Genomic DNA, 18,683 nt, shown 5'->3' with positions numbered 1-18,683 from the left:
TGGAACAGGGGCTTCTGAACCACTAGGCCACATGAAGTAACTTTCACAGTATTTTCATGTTTCATGTCAAGTCTTGCAGTATAAATGATGTGACCTCAGGACGACTTACTTCGGGAAGATGGAATGAGCGTGAAGGAACGGTGGTGTTGGTGAGCTGCTGTTCTCTGAAGGAATGACCCTCCTTAAAAAAAAAACACTACAGCTGTGTTGTCATCTCTACTCGTCTCAATCCGTTTGTGCCCAGGAGGCGTTTTGCACACCTGTCCACAGAGACACACACGTTGGAAACAAAATCCAAAGAATAAACACTTTAGAAGAAGGATGTTTAGCTTAACTTGTTCCAGTTTATTTTTCACAGTGTGCGACAACACCGCTGCTGTTAGAGCGATGAAAGTCCACTCTGACTCTCACACACACAATCACACACACAGAAGGGAGCTGAGTAACCTGTGTCAGCTTTTCACAGTCGGCCTGACAAGCTCCGAATGACGAGGAAGTCGCCTTTTTCTACCTTCCGAAGACATGCATTTCCACTGCCTCATGAGTTGGCACCGAGCTGCCCGCTCTCCGTTCTCTCGGCTCATTTCTCACTCCTTCTTCCTCTGCCCCCCGACCCCCGTCAAGGCCCAAACAGCTCACCATAATGAACAACATCCAAAATGACTGGCTGTCTCCGAGCTTTAACATTTTTTTTTTTGCAGCTCCAAGGTGTCCCAAAGTGCTGGCTTTGGGACACCTCGGAGCTGCAAAAAAAAAAAATAAATAAATAAATCTTTTAGATTCACACGTTTAAGCAGGGCAGTGGCATTAGTCATTGTGTAGCCGCCATCTGGGGGCTCGGAGGACACAACTTTGAAGAAATACGAGCAGCGTTCGATATTAATTGCTGTGTTTGTTGCACGCAATGTGGCATAATGGATGTTTCCGAGTCAAACTCTGACACTTTGAAAATGTCCCCGGTATTAAAATCCCATCGGTGGGGCCCTTTTTTTCTTTTCTTTTACCAACGAAAATGAATTGTTCTCGAATGTGACCAGTGATGCTGTGTTTAATAGAGCCCAGACAGCCTGATTCTGACCCACGTAGGAGTCGCACTGTGTGGCTGTCGTTGAGAGGAAGGAGATCGGAAAGTATCTGGTCTTCCTCTATTTCTTTCTATTTTTTATGTTTGATTGCTGCCAACGAACACATGGATGCGTTTAACACTTGCTGTTGTTTTGGATTAAGCCGTACCCCCTTTTTCTTTTCTTTTTTTAATTTTAAAACCGGAGCTTTGGAGACCACCGGCTTATGGCCCTGCTTAGGTCACAAGCAAGTTTTTTTTTTTCTCTCTCTCACTCTGTTTCACTCTGCTTGACGCTGTAAAATGTAAACCAGCCGTCTGAGAAACGCAGGGAGCGTTGCAATAAGCCATTAGAGTAGGGAGGTTAAACATTTTGATCCCAATCCAAAGTTTACTGATATTTTCCAACGGTTGGGATTGAACGGATGCACATTCTTTTGTCGCACTGTAATTATTTTCTGTGCCACAGAATAACGCATTGGTGAACGACGTCGTTGGCTCTGTCTCGCACACATATCTGAATCTAAATATATGTTATCTCATGACAAGGCAAGTTTTGGCCCGCTCCCCGTGTTTTTCCTGTACCGTCGTCTGACGCAGCGACGGCAGAAAGCCATTGATCTTCCTCAGTGTCCTCTCCACCGCAGCTGGATTTACGGCCTCCTTTCCTTCTCAAGCAAGTGGATAAATCGCACCATTGTTTTTCCACGAAGCCTGCAGCGTATAAAAGCAAAGGCACCGGTCCGCTCGCAGGCCTCAACACATGCTGACAAAGCCTGGCGGTTTGAAAGTGTAATAGTTTGTTTTGGGGAGCGGGTCGGGGGCATCTTCACGGGGCTCCTGCACGCTCTCCCCTCTGATTTGTCAAAGCACTTCCCGAAAGGAGCCAGGGAATGCGAGTCGATCCCTTGACCCTTGCAAGTCCTTCAGCGTGGCCTGCTCACCCTCCCGCCGAGTGCCGCCCGTTTAACAGCGCGGTTTATGGCCGAGTAAATGTGGAGACTTGGATGTTAATGAGAGCTCCCAAACTCAATTACGTTACGCCGGCTAACTCCATGGCTTCTGTTTCTTCAAGAGACAGGTTTAATAAGACGCAGTAAAACCCTCTGCCGAATGTCACTTCAGTGTCTGAGTTTAGTGCCGCAGCGCTACAGGTTGTGTGTTTTTACAGTGCTGTTACACAATAATATATACAAGGGTTGGCACGGCCCAGCGTGCTGCGTTTCAGCCGTGTTAACAAGGGGCTCAGTTCAGATGCTTTCAGACCCAACAGTGAGTCAGACAGTCTGGGTTTGAGGTAATCACTCTTTCTCTCTCTCTGAGAGCGTGAGCACGGAGGTTGGGAGCTGAGAGTGTTGTTTTGTGAGTAAATTGTGTTTTTTGTCTGTTTTTCTCGTTGAAAGTGGTCGACAGAGAACAGTGTATGTTGTAGTGTATATGGTAGTGTTGTGTGGTGGTACTGTGTGCAAGAGGGCTAGCACGGCGCTAGCACGGTGCTATGGACCTCAGTTGGCTGACATGGTATACAGGTCGCGCCGTGTTTCGCGTGCTCGGTGGAGGACTGCAGTCTGGCGGTGGGGCGCGTCACGGTGGACAATGTGCCTCCGTTTTTCAGGGACGAGAAAATTGTGGGCAGGAAGCGGTTGTCGTGTTGACAAACATGACAAACAGTGAGGTTGGCTTGGAGGAGGGTGAGGAGGAGCTTTAGGTTCACCGTCTGAAGAAGAAGATCAGGGAGGAAGGGGAAAGCTCACAGGCGAAGAAAGGAGCTTCGGGCAAAGGGGACGGGGAGTCTGAGTCTAGTATGGAGGAGGACTCTGATTCTGAATGTGGATCCTCTGAGGGCAGTGATTCCCCAAGAGGGTACAGTCTGGGCAGAGTAAAGTGGTTTCTCCATGATAACAGGACCCGGAAGGGAGTGAGGACAGAGGAACACTTTTCCGATATAGTGAAGCTCTCTAGCTCTATTCAGCGCCACATGGCCAGTAAAGGCAGGAAAGGCTTTACAACTAAGGAGCGCCTCGGACTGAAAAAGATGCAGGAAATTGAGGAAGCGCTAAAGGAGGGTGGTGTATGTGAAGCACACAAGGCCGGAGACCCAGTGGCGCGACCCTAAGGAGGCTGATGGAGGTAGTCGGTCCTGGACTGGGAGGCGTGTCGGCGGTGGCTTCCCTGCTCCGGAGGACGAGGACGAGGACGAGATGCTGCAGGAGAGTGAAGGAAGAGCAAGCTCCCGACTCCGCAGAGACTTAAAACTGAGTGGGATCTCAGGACCACCACTCAGGGACACAAATGGTGTTGGAAGTGCTCAGAAATGCCAGCGAGCCGACACTGTTAAGGCTAAAGCCTTCAGTTGTTGTTTGGGGATTTATTTGTTGTTTTATTTAGTTAATGTGAATACTATGTGTCTGTTTGTTCGTATTGTTTTATGTAAAATAAAGGTTTTGTAAAAATCAAAAATCTCTCTCTCTCTCTCTCTCTTTCTCTCTTTCTCTCTCTCTTGCACAGACACCAGTCGGGCCAAGAAGAACCAGGAGAGCGACGGCGTGGAGTACCACTTCATCTCCAAACATCTCTTTGAGACGGATATCCACAATAACAAGTAAGCATGACTGTGTACAGCATAAGTAAAGGAAAATAAAACACTGAGCCAACAAACTACTTTATACAATAGACATGGACGTCAGATAGTCCTCTGATTTTGAAAGCAGAAGACCTCCCTTTGCCGTTTCCAGCTAAGACAGGTTTTAACCAGACGGCAACCTCCGAGTGAAGAAATCAGATCGCACAACTCTTCTTAAGGCAGGTTATTCCCCCAGCACTGCAAATTCTTTGTATTCTCTTTTCTTAGGAAAGCACTCAACAATAGTGAAACATGTGGAGATGGGATGTGTTTACAATAAGAACATTTCAAATTACTTTATCATGGTGGGTCTTGAAGTTGGTTCCAGTGTCTTCAAATATTAATAATGAATATAACTCCTTTTATTTCAGACAATAGATGAATAAGAGCAGCATAAGGAAATCATATATTTTCATATTATATAATAATAAAAATGTCACAGGAAAAAGGCATTATGAGAAAACAATGTATGAGTGATTGGTTGTTATATTTCAAAAGCAAAATGTATTTTTCTGACTTCCTGACCATGTATTGATCTTGTTGTCCTCCACCAAGTCCATGTTGCCTAAAGACATTCTCTGATATACAACTCATTTATTGTGTAATTTCATTGAAATAACCTCAACCTGACGCCAAGGTGCTTATCGTTGGACTGGACCCACATTCCAGCCTCTAACATTTTACTTTATTGAAAAGATATTAGAAATATAATTATTTTTGCCTGTGTCTAAAATATTTTGACTTTATTCTCGAAATGTATTTGCTTAAATTGGCTCTAATACTAAATTAATATAATTTTAGCAGAAATTTGAGAGCCATCAGCCAGACAAAAACGGCAGCATCTCTCTCTATCTGAGATCTGAACCGCTAGAGGCAGCGAGCGCCGGTCCGCCGGTTCCCGACCGGCACTCGCTGCCACCGTCCACACGCGATGTGGTCGTTGACAGGGCCCGCCGGATCTCGTGTCGGTAACCGATCTCCAGACGGGTCCCTCGAGGTCTCCTGTCTCTGCTTCCTCCTTCCCCATCAGGCGCTCTTACTCTTCCTCTCTGAACGCAGCCACATCGCGGCCCGCCTTGACATTTGTGGCCAACAAATTGAAATGATGGATGCCTTTCTGCTGGTCTCACACAAGTAGGAGAAGGAGGGTGGCGGGAGAAGACATACTGTAGGGGTGCGAAACATGCGCACACGCACACACACACGCGCACACACACACACACACACGCACACACACACACACACACACACGGAGAGGGAAGCCTGTGGTGGCGAGGGCATATAGAGTGTCAGAGCATGCAGAGTGAAGAAGGGGAAAGGTGGGGTGGAGGGGGTGTATATTTAGGCTGTGTTGCGGTGTGGGTCGGAGGCATGCAATGTTTTTTGGTGGAGTCAGAGGGGTGTGCGACAGAGCTGTGATGTGCTGAAATTAGAAGGCAGAGTAGAGGACGAGGAGGGAGATGAACTTTGCGTTACGCCTCATGGCATGCAGCAGAGACGAGGCAGGGATGGAAAAAGGCAAAATAAGAGAACAACAGCGTGCATTTAGCCTGAAGAACTTTCCCAAGGGAAGCCCTGTTCCGTGTATAAATGGAAGCAAAATCCACACTCCTTTACGAAGCCAATCCCCCTCCAGCGTGCCTCACCGTAATCCGCTCACCTTCTTACCCTGTGACGACAAACAAGCGCTGAACGCTGCGAGGTGTGTTTTTTTTTTCTCGAAAGGCTACTGTAAGCTCTTAAATGACTTTCCCATAACCGAATATGAGGTTTCTTATAGAGCTTCCTTTCTTTAAAAAAAAAAAAAGAAAAAGCTGAGTAAAACTTTCTTACATGGGCAATTACCATAAAACTTTCTCTTTACATGGCATCAGTCGCACGGCGGCGGTCACTCGTCATGAGCAGACTGCTCGCATGACACACTATTAGCTTCAAATTCTTTCCACGTTGTTACTCTCCTCGCTTGCCCTGTTTTCACCCCTTTTTGTTTTCGGCTAAAAATAGACCAGTGGGTTTTCTGTTTGTCTTCCTCGTGTCAGCTGATTGGTGTCAAAAGTGGGGGGAAGATTATCTGGTGGAAAAGTGTTTGCCCGGCGGGGTTAAGTCCTGGTGGATTAAAAGGAGGGAAGGTTTTTGCCGTTCATGTCCCTTCTGGACCAAAAAGGCGCTGCACGGGAGACAGTATGAGAGCGTCTGGTTTTCAAGTTTTGCTGAAGGATGCTATCTTCAAATCTGTCAGCGGTCGAGAGGGTAATCCTCCCGTCTCTGCGGATTTGTATAGTTTTTATATATAATTATTTCTGAGATGAATCTCAGGAGTGTCCGGATGCAGCCGACCAATGTTACCCTCCAAGGGGACATTAGCGCTGCATTAGATAACTAAGCCCTGCACAGAAATGGTGTTTTCCCCCTCAACACTCCTCATCTCTCCTCTCTCTATTTCCATCTCTTTCCGTCTCACCCCTTCAGGTTCATCGAGTACGGCGAGTACAAAGGGAACTACTACGGCACGAGTCTGGACTCGGTGCGCTCTGTCCTCTCCAAGAACAAAGTGTGCCTATTGGATGTCCAGCCTCATGTGAGTGACACAGCTCTCTCTGTGTGTGTGTGTGTGTGTGTGTGTGTGTGTGTGTTTCTTTCTTTCTTTCTTTTTTTCTAGCCCTCAGAAGCAGATCTCTCTCTCGTCCCAGGCTTTTCTGAGGCCTTGGCTGCTTACTGGGTTACCAAAGTGTTTTCTTTTTTTTACCGGGAGCAATTACCTCTAATTTCCTCGATTTGAAGATTTCCTCTTTGGCTTATGTGTCTTGGGTGTAGCTGCGATTAAACCCAATGAAAAAATGGCCGAAGCAACCAGCGCCGGGGCCCGTATCTGCCCCGCCAGCTCCTCCTTGTTTGTTTTTGCTCAGTGGATAATGGCGGGAACAAATGCACCATTATATAGATTAGCCTGGCAGGTTCTCAAACTTGAGAGTCGGCCCCGGAGCCCTCAGCTAACGTCTGTGAGAAAGAGCCTGTGGAAGCTCATGTGGGTGTTTGTGCATTCACGTATGTGCCTTTTCTTTTTCTGCTTTTGGCATACAATTGTGTTGTGTAAGCCACCCCACACCATCCCCCCCATACCTCAACAACACGACTCGTGGATCAGATCACTGGCAGTGTCGGAACATGTTATTGCTCCCATGCTGACTTGGCTGGAGAGGAATGCCTCCCAGTTGTTCTCTCCTGCCCCTCCTTTGGCTTTTTAATCCGTCCTCCTATCGGTTGCGGGTTTCAGACCCACCGCCCGTTAGCACAGCGGGGAGCCCTGATTGCTATAGGACCAGGGGGGAGAGCCCCGAAGCCTGCCTGACGCCACCGCTAACCAGTCCTGACCTCTCTCCCACCTCTTGGGAAGCAGATGGGCGCTGTCGTGTCGCGCAATTGTCACCAGACCTAAGAGGCAACAAGGCCCCTGTGGACAGAAATATGCTGTCTTCTAAAAGAAGACAGCAGAGGCCTGCCCTCTGTGTCACACACCCATCCTCCAACCACCAGTTGGCTTTTAGCGAGAGACACCTCAGGCACAAACGTTGTTTTTTCATACACTGGTCAACTGAGTTATGCTCCCATTAGATGTCTTTTGTCATGTCCATTTAGGTTTTTATTTAGTTTTTGTCTGTAGATTTCTCCTAAATTCACCAAAAGGTTAACGTCATATAATGTCTCTTAGTTGCGTAATTAAACATAACATTTCAGAAAGTTTCATGGTTATTTCTATTAGTTAATAGTTCATTTCCATCTTGAAAGAACTCAAAGAAGTCTCATGGCTATGTATATTTGTTTTTCATTGTTTACCCTACTCACCTGTAGAGTCTCCCCTTAACCCTATATTAATAATAATAATAATTTACACTTGTTTTTAACACATAGCAACCCGATGTAATGAACCGAAAGATGGATAATCCTTCCTTTAATCACCTCATCACCCCTAACAAGTGCAACTCTCATGCTTATTAGCTTGATACATGCGTCCTAAGTTACTCTCTCACTTGTGTTGCACCGTGGCAACACCTCACACTCCCCCTTTCGCTTTTCATGATTGACATTTATTTCCAGACCATAAAGCTCCTGCGGACGGGGGAGTTTAAGCCCTTTGTCGTGTTGGTGAAGCCCCCTGCGATCGAGAGGCTGAGGGAGAGCAGACAGAACGGCAAAATCATATCGGGCAAGGACGACAAGGGATCCGCCAAGCCATTCACGGTAAGAGGGCACGAGGGGAACGTTGATCTCTCACACCGTTGTCTGTAGGTAACCTGCTGACACCAGGTGGGTCAGGTCTGCCTCCATTTAGACAATCACAGGAAAGCTATTATCCTTTTCATATACTGTTTCTGATATTTTTAAATGCTGCTCAGATGAGATTACGGAAGATGAAGATTTAATGACCTCTGTGATGAGTGAAGTGGGTAGCTACAACAGAAAATAACAGGAGACAGATAGTAGGAGACACATTCATCCAGGATAAAGAGGGATTCTAAACACAGTCGGCGGGAGCACATCTGCAGCAGACACACATGCTGTTGAACCACAATGCACCTATAAATTATAGTTTTATGAAGTTCGATTTAATGGTGCTGTGTAGTTATACTGAAGAAACACGCAACAGAATAACGGGAAGAAGAAATAACAGCAGAACTATCTCTGTGTGCGTGCGTGCGTGCGTGCGTGCGTGCGTGCGTGCGTGCGTGCGTGCGTGCGTGCGTGCGTGCGTGCGTGCGTGCGTGCGTGCGTGCGTGCGTGCGTGCGTGCGTGCGTGCGTGCGTGCGTGCGTGCGTGATGTAATCCCTTACACACCTCCATCCCGGGCCCCGACGCAGATGAAACCAATTAGCCGGCGTTCGGTGCTCCTGCGAAGCTGTGTCTGTATGTGTGTGTGTGTGGGGGGGTGAGCGGGATGATGGTTTTACCAGCCCCACACCGCCTGCGGGCGAGCGAGTGTCTAACTCGCCCGCAGGCAGCACCAAGGCCAAGATTTTGGTCAGCTACGCACCGCGGAAGGCCTGTTGGGACACAACGAGAGAAGGGGGGGGGAAGGGAGAGATGGGGCTGTCAAAAGAGACAGAGACGACCTAGCACCACGAGGACGAGTAAAGAAGGGGGAGGGGAGCGAGCTGCAGGTGTAAATCCAACATGGTGGGGAGAAGTCTGGCAACTCTTCCAGCTGGGGGTTTATACGTTTTCTTTATTGAAAACTTATGCAAATAACATAGCTTGTGAACCACCATTTTGAACTCCTTATAATATTCCCCACCTCTTGCTTACTTTCCCGTTCACTCTTTACCCCCACCCCGAGAAAAAAAGTCCCCGGTTGCCATAAATTTACGTTCTATGTGAAGTAGCAAATCCCTCGCAGAGGGGCATGATGGAATAGCCCGGGCAAAGTTCAAATTCGTGCACTCTGATCTGGAAGTTATTGAGCAAATGTATTGTGACTGTAACCAATCACATGAGGAGATTTACCCATTCAGAGATGTATTGTAAATATTAATTAATTGCATTGTATTTTCTCCTGAAATAACATTGAGGCTATCAACAGTAATTTGACGACACGACGGCCATAGGTGGCCGAGTGGGGAAGTTGTCGGCCTATCCCAGCAGCCTGGCCAAATTTTGGACCCGCAGCAGTGCTACCCTTAAACTATTGAGAAGAATGATGTATTCTCCTTCCTACCACCATCTTATTATCACGCATACCAGCTCCTGGTTTTCGGTTACAGTCGAACATCCCGGCGATATTTTACTTTTTAAAACCTCGATACGGAACACGAAGTCGGCATTAGGCCTCATCTCCCTGCAGGGGTCCTGAGAGCGATGAGCTTCAGCTGTCAAGAACAGGAAGGTTACTAACAACCCGTGCTGTAGCTGTTATTACTCTTTGTCCCTTTATTAGCCTCTGCTATTCTTTCAGGTCGCACATAAAAGTCGTCTGGGTAACAAACCGGGTTCTGTGTACATGTTCCTCAGGTCGGCCGTTTAGAAAGGCTCTGAAAGAGAAGCTGCTGTCGGGCGAGGTCGTCAGCTGTAATTCTCTCTCTAAAAGAGACAGGTCTGCTTTAATGATAAAGGCCGGGAGAACAGTCGTCTCATTGTTTCAGCAGAGCAGTCTGACTTAAGCCTCCCCACTTTTTTTTTCTTCTTTTTTTTTGGAGCTGGAGATGATTTGACATTTAAAGCACAATTTAGAAGAAAAAGAAACACTAATGCAATGCATGAATCCTGCTGTAATGTGGTGTTACCGCAGTCATTTAAAGCTGCTTTGTAAAGATCTTGTTGTTTTTTTTAATGCTGTTTTGTGCCCCTGAAATAGTCCCATAAGGCGAAGTTTCCTTCTTTAGACACAGTAAAATCCCAAATAAATACAATAAGGAAAATGTAAAACAAAACAAAAAAGAAGACGAGCCTTCAAAACATGACATTTTAAAATCTGCAGCCTGGACAAAACCAATGAAAACGTCCTTTTATGCGGAACAGAGTGCTTAAACAGGCGCGTGAAAATGAAGCACCCTAATGGAAGTCGGGAAGACCTCCAGAAGTGGCATCAGCTCGGAACAGCGGCCGCCAAAAGAATATCCACTCACTCGCCCAGCTTTTCCGTTCGCCTCCGCTGTATCTGCCTTTTTTCCTTCACCTTGCACCTCTCCTATTATATTCTCCCCACACTTTTTCATTCTCTTTTCCGTCCCTCCTCCCAGCTCGCTGTCCCTTAAGCGGCGTCCCGCTGTGATTCATGTTATTTTACCTTGAACGGTCTAACGAGAGGCAGACATGGAAACATCACACACACACACAGCTCCATAGGTTCGTTTAGTTGCCAGGACCGGTCCGAGGTGTTGTCTTCCTGGCGGCGGACGCAAAAGTCATCTGTGAGTCCCAACAGTGGGAGACCTGTGGAGGGATTTTGGTCCAGATGACTGTGAATAACAGGCATGGAAGACCTGCAGGCTGAAAAACCTTCTGCCCCCTTCACGCCCAAGCCCGGTCCTCTTCCTGTCATCCTCCAGCTCCCAGGCTGATAAAACCACCACGTATAGATGCACAAGAGATTTTTTATTATTTTTTTTTTTAACAGAAGACGGGCCTTTTGCGAAGTGCCACAGCGAGTGAGTGTTATATATTTCGCCGAGCAGCTAATCCGTCACAGAAAAGCGGAAAACCCACCAGAAACATTCTGAAGCGACTCCTTGGCAAATTGAAGCTTTAATGTGTGTGTGTGTGTGTGTGTGTGTGTATCCTGCCTGCCTGTTTGAGTTTGGGGTGCATACGCGCGTGCTCTTGAGTTCTTGATGTGCATGAATGTGCGTCTGTGTGTATTTATAATTGTATGTTTGGCAAATGGGGGCTCACTATGAAAACCATATATGTTTCCAGTAAAAACACAAGGCTAAATCAGTGCAGCCACGTTAGCCCCGCTGTTGCACCGAAAAAGGCCGACCAAGCCAGGACCCACAGAGCCGGAAGCCTCAGAAGGGGGGTAGGACCACCGTGGAGAGATACCTGGGTCTCAGAAGGCTCCGTCTATGAATACCGGAGCCCCCAGATAGGCGATGTGTTTACTCCCACCCTGATAAAAATATGTTGTTTGGCTGCCCCTCACAGTTAGCACGTGGTTTTGTTCTGTACATTGGACGGCTGATTTGCATATGGACCTGGAAAAACCCTTCACCCCCCCTGAAGGACCCCTTATTCAAACCTCATGCAGCTCCCTCGTGTTGTGCTGGTTAGGCGCTTTTTTTAAATGGAAAATGGAGGTGTGCCCACAAACAGGTCTAGGCAGCGCGCTAACCCTAGTCCGTAATATGTTTGGCTCATTCATCCACCCGCTGAATTAGTGAACCATGACCATGGTTCACTAATTCATCCTGCCTGCCTCAAAGATTCTCAAAACAAAGACAGTTTTTCAGCATTCAATGCACACAACAAATTTAACTTTGCAAACAATGAAATGAAAACTGGCATGTTGGTATGGAATATCCCTCGCGAAGGCTCATTAGAATAAGAACTACCTTTGCAAAGGCGCTCCATCTTTCTCCAGCGAGCCAATCAGAGCCCACTGGGGCTTTTCTACAGTCCGTGGGCTTAAAGAGACAGGCGCCCAAACCGAGCGTGAATACGGAGGGTGAATACGGGTGTATTCAGACCCTGAGAAGTTTCTTTTATAACACCAAAGCGTGTACACATGTTCTAGTAAAAAAACCAAATACAACTGAACCGGAAAATGAGCATAGACATAACTTTAAATCATCAAACACCCCACTTAGTATAAGGGATAAAAGTCTAGATGAAAATTGAGTAAGTCAGTGTGTGTTATGCAAAGTGTTTCGAGAAGTGTGTACTTGCTTTACTTTGTAAGTGACGCTTTTGAGAAGTTGAAACTTGTTGAATCGCTTTCTTTAATCCTATCAAATTCAGACACGCATGTAAACACCGTCGGATCTGTGAAGGCGCGTTTAAATTGCCTGATATTCGTGTGTAGATCAAAACGTGCACTTATGACAACTCCAAAAACTACGCACAAATACACATTTTCTAAATCTTATTTCTTTCACTTGGAGATCATAGTAACACACATTCGTGCCCATTTTGAGATCTCTTTTCATCCAACCACCACAAGCCTTTTCGAGAAGTTCAATCTGTACCGTGTCACCGTGCAGCAGTCACACAGTCCGAGCTCTCTACCTTAGTCCTCACAGCGCAGCAGCAAGCTGTCTTTTCCCCATTAAATAACATAAAATCCAGACCTGCTATAATGTATGTTTTACATGTCAGTCTTTTGGGAATGATGGTTATGTTTTTGTCCCCCACTTATGCTGAGGACTTTTTTCTTTGTGAATCGGACGCCCGTGTGAGGAAATGATGAACATTCCTTGAGGTCGGGTTGCTGCTCGGGGAGCTTTTAGTGCGTGGTCTGTGCCAGGGTTCATGTGTGGGGACCATGTCTCCGGCTCCACACGGGCCACTTTTTGCTTATTTGCGTGTTCAAGGCCGTCTATTTTGTATTTTGTGTGAAGTTATCTCCCCTCCTGTTTCCTGAGGCTGCCCTCAAATGAGGTGGTTTCTCGCGACATCGCTGCATTTTTGTGTCTCTCACCTTTTGTCTTCCGTCTCTCTCTCTCTGTTCTCACGCACAGGAGGAGGACTTCCAGGAGATGGTGACCGCCGCCCAGACGCTGGAGGCCCAACACAGCCACCTGTTCGAGAAGGTCATCGTCAACGAAGACCTCTTGACGGCCTTCGGCGAGCTGCGGACAGCGCTGAGGAAAGTGGAGATGGAGACACACTGGGTTCCGGTTAGCTGGACTCACTCCTGAGAATCCACGTGGACTGTGCAAGGAGAAAAGGGGGGGCTTTGAAAATATTTCTATGTCTGCTGGTGTTTGGGGGAAAGAATGAGGGGGTGGGTGGATAAGGGGAATCAAACAAGACTGCTGCGTCGCCACACCTGAGATGCACGGAGCTTAAAAAAAAGAAGCTTTTGCGTGACATCGGGCTGGATATAGACCTCTGTTGTAGTCTGGATGCGGACCTCCAGGTGTGACCAGATGCGACAGGGCCCGAGGCAGAGCGGCCGTCTGGGCCTTCGATCGATCTGGGTCTCAGCCGTGGTAACAAAATGTGGAGCGAGCCTGGACCGTTGCCGCACCAGCAGTCCTGCCAGCACATCAGTAACCTCGCCAACCAGGACTCTTGTCTTTAGTGTGTTTTTAACATTAGGCCATTAGAAACCAAAGGGATTGATGTATTTCTTTCTTGTTGGACAACATACTCGCATATGTCTGTAAAAGAATAGAAAAGGGGAGAGAAGAGAACATATTCGCTTTCTGTATTTTTGTGCTTCTATAATGCTCCTCGTGACTGTTACTCCAAACAAAGCACCGTCAGGTACAGTTCCAAGAAAGGGCAGTAAGTGTAATTTTATTTAAGAGAAATTAATATATTTTCTAATATCTGCCTTTTATATGCATAACCTGACTTCTGATCCCGACTGTAGCCACCCTTCTGACAGCTTCTCACACCCGAGGCGTCTCGTCTTTCAGTCAAGTGTTTGGATTTCTTTCGGAGCAGTTTTGAAAAAAGCCACCCCTTCAAATGAAGGTGCCCAACATAACAGCTTTGCCATTTAATGTCCCAGAACTGGACACATGTTGGCGGTCTGCTAGAAGAAAATGTTCACAATTGTGTTTTATTAGGGTGGAGTCTTTATTTTTATTCACATAAAGATTTATGATATTTTCAGCGACCTGCTAATAGAAGGTTCCTAGCACACATCCAGGGGTTTAACTCAGAAAAATAGCTGCCCCGGACTTTATGAGCATTAGAAGTTTATTGCAAATTTGAGTCTCCTATTCTCTGTCTGACTTACTCATTTTTTACTTAGTACTTTATTTCCTTTTGTTTGTTACTTCTAACTGTTTTTCACAGCAGCCAGTCACTTATCCTGGCTGTATTATTATTATTATTATTATTATTATTATTATTATTATTATTATTAACAATGTCGCAGCCCTGGTAGCTTCTCGTTTCTTTAATATTTTTCACTTTAAAGGAATAGTTTGCCGCTATATTGATAGTGAGACGAGCAGTTCGATACCACTTTCATGCTCAGAGATCATTGATGGAACAAGGGGCCGGCCATAGATCAGAACTATGCAGCAGCTCTAAAGTTGTGGTTTTTATGAAGTTGTCATTTCACTCTGAACAATATATGTTTATAAGCTATATGTTTATATCAATTTATAAGCTTCAAAGGAGCTGGTACACTTACCGTGGCTAGAGCCAGAGTGGTTGTCTCCCCATGCGTTGTGTGTATGCTAAGCTAAGCTAATTAGTCTGGCTCCATACTTAATGTACAGCCATGAGAGTGGTATCGACTATTTAACCAATGGCAAAAAAAACTAAACAATAAGCATATTGTCACAATGTCAAACTATTCCCCAAACTATGTATTTTGACCATCTGGCCTTCATACTGTGCAAATGCATTTCCTCTCATACACTCGCTGTATGTCCAGCTCAGGTTATATTGCCCACATTTCTTTGTTTGTTTATTCTACCTTTTTCATCCACTGTAATATTTAAATATTTGATTTCTGTCAATTTTTTTAAAAAGGTAATAAGAGTGTTCAGTAATGATAACACATTTTAAAGGGATTTTAACACTCCTCACTTTGCCTCGAGTCTTTTTTTTATTTTAGTGTCACATTATTTTACTCATTCACCGGTTCATATCTCCTTCTGCCATCTACTTTATCGATCAGAATCACATTTGTACCGTCTCCAAAAAAATATTGTTAATGTCCTGCTGTAAATGAAATGCTGTTGTGTGAATTGACATTATTCTTGTTAACTGCTACATTTTATATTAAAGAACATCCAACTAAACTACTGGCATAGATTGAGAGCAGTGATGCGTGTTCCAGTGTTTCTGAGATTTGTTTTAAGAAGAAGAAGAAGAATATTCCACGAAGTTCACTTCGGAGTGCACAGTTGTGTCAACAGAGCTGACACCTTTCATCTCGTCAGTGAGTAAATTTGGCCGTTACCAATGCGAATATGGACGCAGTGAGGTTGTGGGACGGTCAGGAGACGGTAACAACACTCACTCAGGCCTGAAAAGAGGAACCCCTTGCTCTTTCTTCATGTCTTTCTCTCACTCTGTCTTTCCTCCTAATTTGAATAACAGAGTGATGGGAAGTGAGGTGGGGGGGCTGGAAGGCTGCCAGCTGTACTTGTGTGTCTCATCATGCCCTATACGCTGAGTGAGTGAGAGGTTTTCCCCTTCAAGCATGTTGAGCACAAGGCGAGCGCCCCGCTTGCGTTGTCCCGGGCAGCTCGGCAGTCAAATGGACGGGGACATTCTCGAGGTCCTAAGTGAGTGTAAATGGACATCATTTCCTCTCACGTCGTAACGCCAATGGGCGGACCAGTGTTGAGGACCTTTTTTTTGCCAGAGATCTGTAGAGTAGAGGTGTCCCTGTCTCAGACTTGAAGGAGCCAATGTAGCTGCTTCCCCTTGCAGTACTTTGAGTATTCTTTAGTCCTCGCTTCAACACATTACACTCAAGTTTGTCTTCACCTCGTACCTCACACACTGTCGGGTCTCCCATGTGCTTATTCGGCTCCAATGCGTGTCGAGCTATGTTTTGATAGCGCTCCAGTCACCCTAGAAGGGGAGAGACGCTCAAACAACAAACAATGAGCGCCTGATTCACCTTTTGACGCAGTCGGTGACAGACGTGCCGCGTTGCTTCCCCGTTCCTCGGCAGGTCGTCAGCCTGCGCCTCAAGCAGCCCACGCCGTTGTCGGGAGCCCCGGACGTGGTGCTTTATTCTCCCTCAAATGGGGACGACAGAAACACGTGTTCGCAGATTAGGTTTCCCCCGACACGCATAACGAGAGGAATCGGCCACATATGCCAAGGTACTTTAGCTGAGTTATGATGTAATACTGAAATATACTATGTGTGTACCTTTTGTGCCTGCATATGATGGATAAAACGGAACGGTAAATTGGCACTGCCCAATAGTAAGTAGTAGCAACAACAACAACAAAAGAGGCGCTCTCATAATTCTTCATAGTTGTATAAAAGTCTGCCTGCAGCCCCGGACTTTACAATAACAAATCCCCGGTCCTCTGTATTCATCTTCCTCCATCATCCCTTGAAGAGCGAGCTGCCGTGTGAGTTAAGGCCAAGCGATGGCTTCCCCAGCTCAGACATGAACACTGGCGCTCACGAATCAAAGACCTGCTCTCCCGTCTAACACCCCCACCCACCCCCACCCCTCGTTCCGACAACTCTAATAGTTTGGGAATCTGAGGATTTATAGCGAGCGAAGTTGGGCTTTTATCTCAGATCCCGCGGATTAACGTTGCAGTAATGTCTCGTGAAGCGGTCTGTTTCTTGCCCATTTGATGTATTTATTTTCACGTCCATAAATCCTTGCATTAAGTGAACCCATTGTTTGGGAGCTGAGGGCCCGGAGCCAGACAAGCGGGGGCCGAGGCAGAAGGACAAGTGGCCCGGTAGACGAACAAGGTGGAATTAGGTCCCGTCCTGTCCCCGCGCCCAGAGACATGTCAGAGGGGTTCCCGCTACGTCCCTTTGATGCATTTCAGAAACCATGAAAGCGAAGCACCACGAGTCTCGCCTTACGATACGATACTGCAATCATTTTGATTTACTGCGATCAAATTTCAGGGTCGGGGCCAATATCCTGAAACGGGGCTCAACGTGATAAGTCCTGCCCGTGTAGCAAGACAAATTGTCTTGTGCATCAGAAGAGGATCGGCGGGGTAAGAAAGAAGGGGGGGGGGGGGTCCCACGCTCCTGCTGAGATCGCATCGTTTTCATACGCGCTACTCCTGAATGGGCATTTTCTTTCGGAGCCTTTCACTTCTCGTTCTCTCTGCATTCAGCTGTCCTGCCTTTCATGTGGTGACTCAGTCCATCACCACGGCTTTACCGTCGGAGCGAGCCAGCGATGGCGCTCTGTTTTCCTCATCCCCGGGTAAATGCCCTTGACCATGGGGAGACTTCTGCAGACTAATGGGGCTTCTGGCCAGGAGCTTCCGCCCACCCTGTCTCCTCAGCCTAATTAGCCTCCGCCATTACCTCATGTCTGTAGGGAAAGGTCTTCGGGGCACGTTACCTTGAGCTGTAGTTCTCAATTGCAGGACTTTAAGAAGTGAACAGGGGATGCTCTTCATTCCTCCCCGGGCCTTTTTCACCCTAATGAGAGCATAGATGTGTGGCAATCATAACAACGCGTCTGATAGAGGTGGCGCAGTTGGTCATTAATGCGGGCTGACGTGAGCACACGCTGCCCGCCGGGGCCGAGCAGGTTACCTCATCTCTACGTGCGCACTTTAGAGAGAGACCGAGGGGTAAAGGTTCATCCGCAGGGTCCGCAGCAGCAAAAACAAAAAAATTCCTCTGACACGTGGATCCAAAGCAGCATACGGGGAACGAGGTTGCACAAAGGCGTTGACTCGGTCAGAGGAGTTCGGAGCTGTCCACCTGTATTTTCTTAAACTTTCTCCTCGGCCTTCCCCCGAGTCTTGTTGGCCTCTATCGAAGCAGCTTTAATTACACCGACTCTGAACTGTCATCTTTAAAGTTGGAGCACTCTGGGGGTCATGACCTTCCTTGGTGTGCTCCAAATTAGTCCCAACACTGCCATGATTTCCTCCAGTCAGGATGAGTGAGAGGCAAAAAAATAAATGTACCTGTTTCCTAATGTGTCTGCTTTTGACTGCTCTGACACGTTCTTTTGATATTCTGCGCTATCCTCGCAGGTTTCCAGCAGTGCTGGCATCTCAACGACTTTGTGCAATTTTGTAAAACCCAATACATGTAAATGTAACTAGCAAAACAGTGTTTCTCCATCTTCCAACTGTACGCCACTCAAATGGAATGTAGCAGTGCGTCCAGCTGGGGTATGAGAGCCCAGCAGCAGTAGCCACGCTGACCCTGTGTAATGACGGTAAGTGGATTACAAGGAGGCCCTGGTCATTGGTCATTAATATTGAGTCTGCTTGAGTTACCTCCATGTGACTGCAGCTACGCCACAGGGACTGAAACACGGGACCTCCGAGATACCTGAGAAGCTCATTTGCAGTGAGGAGAGATTCAGAGTGGACCATTTTAGTTTTTGGATTAAGGGTTGATTATTGAGTATCGTATAACCCTACCCGTGAAAAAAATATTAAGGACTAATGGAACATCTTTTTCCATAAACGGTGCCCCGTTCATCCTTGGTGACACCACATTTAGAACACACATGCTAGCCGGTTCCCAGCTGCCTACTGTGTTAGCTCCAGAGCTCCAGAGGTTCATCAACCAGCCCGATGAGCTCACTATCCAGTAGCAAGCTTCTAACATTGCATCTCACAATAAAGTGCAACATTCTGGTGTGGCCTTTACTGGCAGAGAGAGAGAGAGTCCTTTGTGCTAGTGGCAACC

The 18,683-nt window shown here is 46.8% G+C and overlaps 1 protein-coding gene across 5 annotated transcripts in view; it reads left to right on the top strand.

The window, feature by feature from the left end:
* Window positions 1-15,090, top strand: part of mpp7a (membrane protein, palmitoylated 7a (MAGUK p55 subfamily member 7)) — a 115,683-nt gene extending 100,593 nt beyond the window's left edge. For 4 of the 5 annotated variants that reach the window (XM_034560437.1, XM_034560438.1, XM_034560439.1 and 1 more), the window contains 4 exons: window positions 3,572-3,665; window positions 6,156-6,264; window positions 7,782-7,925; window positions 12,854-15,090. In XM_034560437.1, coding sequence (XP_034416328.1) covers window positions 3,572-3,665; window positions 6,156-6,264; window positions 7,782-7,925; window positions 12,854-13,033 — 527 coding nt within the window. In that variant the 3' untranslated portion in view covers window positions 13,034-15,090. The remainder of the gene's footprint in view (window positions 1-3,571; window positions 3,666-6,155; window positions 6,265-7,781; window positions 7,926-12,853) is intronic. The other variant, XM_034560440.1, reaches the window with a different exon arrangement.
* Window positions 15,091-18,683: the final 3,593 nt, after the last annotated feature.

Source organism: Cyclopterus lumpus, chromosome 20, assembly GCF_009769545.1.
Source record: "Cyclopterus lumpus isolate fCycLum1 chromosome 20, fCycLum1.pri, whole genome shotgun sequence".
Taxonomy (NCBI): domain Eukaryota; kingdom Metazoa; phylum Chordata; class Actinopteri; order Perciformes; family Cyclopteridae; genus Cyclopterus; species Cyclopterus lumpus.
The sequence above is the reverse complement of the archived record's forward strand: the minus strand, read 5'-3'. Positions and strand labels throughout refer to the sequence as shown.